Source organism: Ursus maritimus (assembly GCF_017311325.1).
Source record: "Ursus maritimus isolate PB19 chromosome X unlocalized genomic scaffold, ASM1731132v1 scaffold_X1, whole genome shotgun sequence".
NCBI lineage: Eukaryota > Metazoa > Chordata > Mammalia > Carnivora > Ursidae > Ursus > Ursus maritimus.
In genome coordinates this window covers 46,662,637-46,665,519 of record NW_024423319.1, presented here as the reverse complement: position 1 = coordinate 46,665,519, position 2,883 = coordinate 46,662,637, and the positions used below count along the sequence as shown (strand labels likewise).

Genomic DNA, 2,883 nt, shown 5'->3' with positions numbered 1-2,883 from the left:
ACGAAAAAAAAATAGTCTGCTCAATCAGTTGAGCATGTTTTTATTAAAAAGGACAAGGAAAACACAACAAAAGTGGGAACTGACAGCAGAAATGTTACTTGCGAAGAAAGAGGAGAAATCATAAAGGGCCATGGCCAGTTTCAAGAAACAAAGCCAACAACATGTAAGACTTTTCTAAAATCAAGAATCAATTCTAAGGAAAATAAGGACTCACCAGTTTTAGCATCCATGCAGAAGCTCGGCAGGTAGCAAAACAGCCAAAGGTGCCCAAGAGAATAATGACAGTACCAGTACCAATGAGCACGAAGGGTACATTGGTGGCCTTCTCATTCAAAAGGGAAAAATAATTCTCCAGGCTCACCTTGCCCCAAATACCAACGGCAAGAAGGATAACACCAGTGATCTATGTGGGAAATCAGAGAACAGAAAGTTATACACTGTATACCGCAACACCTTCAAACCACAAACCACCAGGTATTTAAGAAACAACAGGTGTAGTGACTTAGCAGTCTGTGGCCACAGAGCTGTGGCTGGGTTATGGGAGACAGGGAGTAGGAAGGAGATCTGCACTTAAGGACACGCCTTGATAAATCCACGCTGGATCACTAGGTAGCCCAGGCAGCCAGGGCAAAACCAGGGGGCAGCTAGAGAAGACATCTTAACAAAACTCTTAAACTTCATCTGTTTCTTTTTGTTGGGTTTTTCAGGTTTGGTTTTGTTTTGTTTTTGGTATAAGCCGAAGTCCATGGCATATCTGTCCTAGGGACAACAACTTATTTAACTGCTTTACTCCCGCCATAGGAAGAAAACCTTCCTGGAGGAGGGAAAAAAGTGTCTCTATGAGTTCCAGAAACTTCCCCCTTCTCCCCACCCCAGTTCAGAGATGAGCAAAGCGTACAAAGGGACAGTACACCAAAGCAAGCCCGGGGATAGGTTGGCGGGAGCGCAGTCATTACCATGCTTACCTGCGAAATACTCCCCTCTTTATGAAGCAGTGAAAAGAAAGAGACTATTATGCGGGTGAACCCTCAGAGGGGCGGGGCAAGCCTCGCCTCTCTCAACGGTCCGGGGACACCCTCTGCAAGCTCTGCCTTCCTCGTCCCCCGCATCGAATTCGAACCCTAAGCACATCTGTGTCCCGGCACAGCCTATTGGCGGCCATCCTCCGGGACCCTGACCCCGGCGCAAGAGGCCGGAGCTCGAGCCCCAGCAACCTCATGCCCGCGTCGGGGTCCCAGCAGCTACCGCTTCCCAAACCGCACCCGCGCCTCCCTCCCCACCCCGGCCTCCCTCCTCGCCCCCGACATGAGCGCCCTCTGCTCAGGGTCACACCCCCCAACCAAGCCCAGGATCCCCTCCCGTCCCCGGGCTCCTCCAGCTCTCACCCAGAAGATGAAAGTGTAGATCAAGAGGACGCTCTTGAAACAAGTAATGACTGGTTTGGTCTGTAGTCTCCGAGACGGGGACGCCATGACTAGCCCAAGACCCTGCCCCGCCGCACCGGGCACTCGGAGCGGAGCGAGAGAGACGCAGCGTCCCCGAGTCTCCCCGGAAACTGCCGGAAACTCACGAGCGTCTACAACTGAGAAAAGCCGGAAACACTGTACAATTTTCTAGAGGGTAAAGTCTTGGGAGGCTCGCCGGAAAGTGACGACAATTTCCGAGCGCCCCCTGCTGCAAGTTACCGAAAACTGTATGCAAAGGTTCTAGTGCCGGAAATTCCTTAGATCTTCAAGCGGAGCTTTCTTCATTTTCTCTCTGAATCTTTCCCGCCCCCCGCCTCCCCCCTCCGCCCTTATAACTTGATCATATTGTTCTATCACGAGTAGCGCCAGCAGCGCTTTGAGATTCGGCCTCGCGGGCCCCTGGTGCCCTAGAGGGAAAGAAAGGAATGAAAAGAGGTTAAAAGTGACCGAAGAAAATTTTATTACACGGCTAAATACCCCCAAGAAGCATATTTCCAAAGAGAAACAAAGCAGATTGCAAAGCGACACGTACAGTCATCGGTTTTTAGACAAAAACTGAGGAAAAGTGAAATCTACCCGAGTGGGGGAATTAGGCTGATTTCTTTTTCTAGGAGGCTGAAGTCTAAAGTTACACAGCTAAGAGCAAAGCCAAAACTAGAGATCACTGTGCTTTTCAATCCCCTCCCCTGTTAAACACAAGCTACATCTGGTATTGGGTTGTGGAGTGTCTGTCCATTCCCCTAAAATTCTCCCAATTGCTTAGATCTTCCTAGAACTTAAGACGTGTTCCTAAGGAGTTAAACTGCTTATGGAATGGGAATGAATCACCAAAAAGTTTTCTGTCCCACATGTCCAGAGGCAGCCCTGAGTCAATCTTAGGGGTAAAGTGGGATTAAAAAACAGCCCTTTTCACGGTCTCCTAAACACTGGTGATAAAAGCTGAGGCATTTTTTTGTTTGGGGCTTAACTTTAGGAATGGTTACATGTAAAGACAAGTCTCTGGATAGTTGAAAGGCCTAGAAAATTTGGATTATGCAAATCAGCAGAGCCTTAAAGGGTGTTTAAAGTTCTTTGATACATCTGTGAAATGGGATGTCTCTATTTCATAAAGGATGCATGTGCATGCGCTTTGCTCAGCACACAAGAATAAGTGCAGATATTTGAGCTATAGATATAAAAACGGGTTAATTCTATGCCTATAGTTACAGAGGAGAAAAGAAATGAGCCTAGACATTATATATACTCACTGTTTTCTGCTTTCTGGCACCTTTTTGGCTTCAAGAGTGACCAAATGAGCCATTCAATTTGCCCTCAATTTAAATAGGTCATTTACTTTTTATAGGAACCTCGGAATAGGGAGGTCTTTTTTTATCTAGTCAGGTTCAAAACACATTTACAAAATAAATTAAATACAAAT

General features: G+C 47.1%; 1 protein-coding gene across 2 annotated transcripts in view; it reads right to left on the bottom strand.

Moving 5' to 3' along the window:
• Nucleotides 1-178: 178 nt before the first annotated feature.
• The window catches only part of TSPAN6 (tetraspanin 6), a 4,016-nt gene continuing 1,311 nt past the window's right edge, over nucleotides 179-2,883 (bottom strand). The window contains exons 1-2 of one of the 2 annotated variants that reach the window (XM_040620640.1): nucleotides 1,386-1,656; nucleotides 179-403 (exon numbers count right to left, since the gene is read on the bottom strand). In XM_040620640.1, coding sequence (XP_040476574.1) covers nucleotides 194-403; nucleotides 1,386-1,472 — 297 coding nt within the window. In that variant the 5' untranslated portion in view covers nucleotides 1,473-1,656 and the 3' untranslated portion in view covers nucleotides 179-193. Of the gene's footprint in view, nucleotides 404-1,385; nucleotides 1,657-2,883 lie in introns of those variants that run through there. The other variant, XM_040620664.1, reaches the window with a different exon arrangement.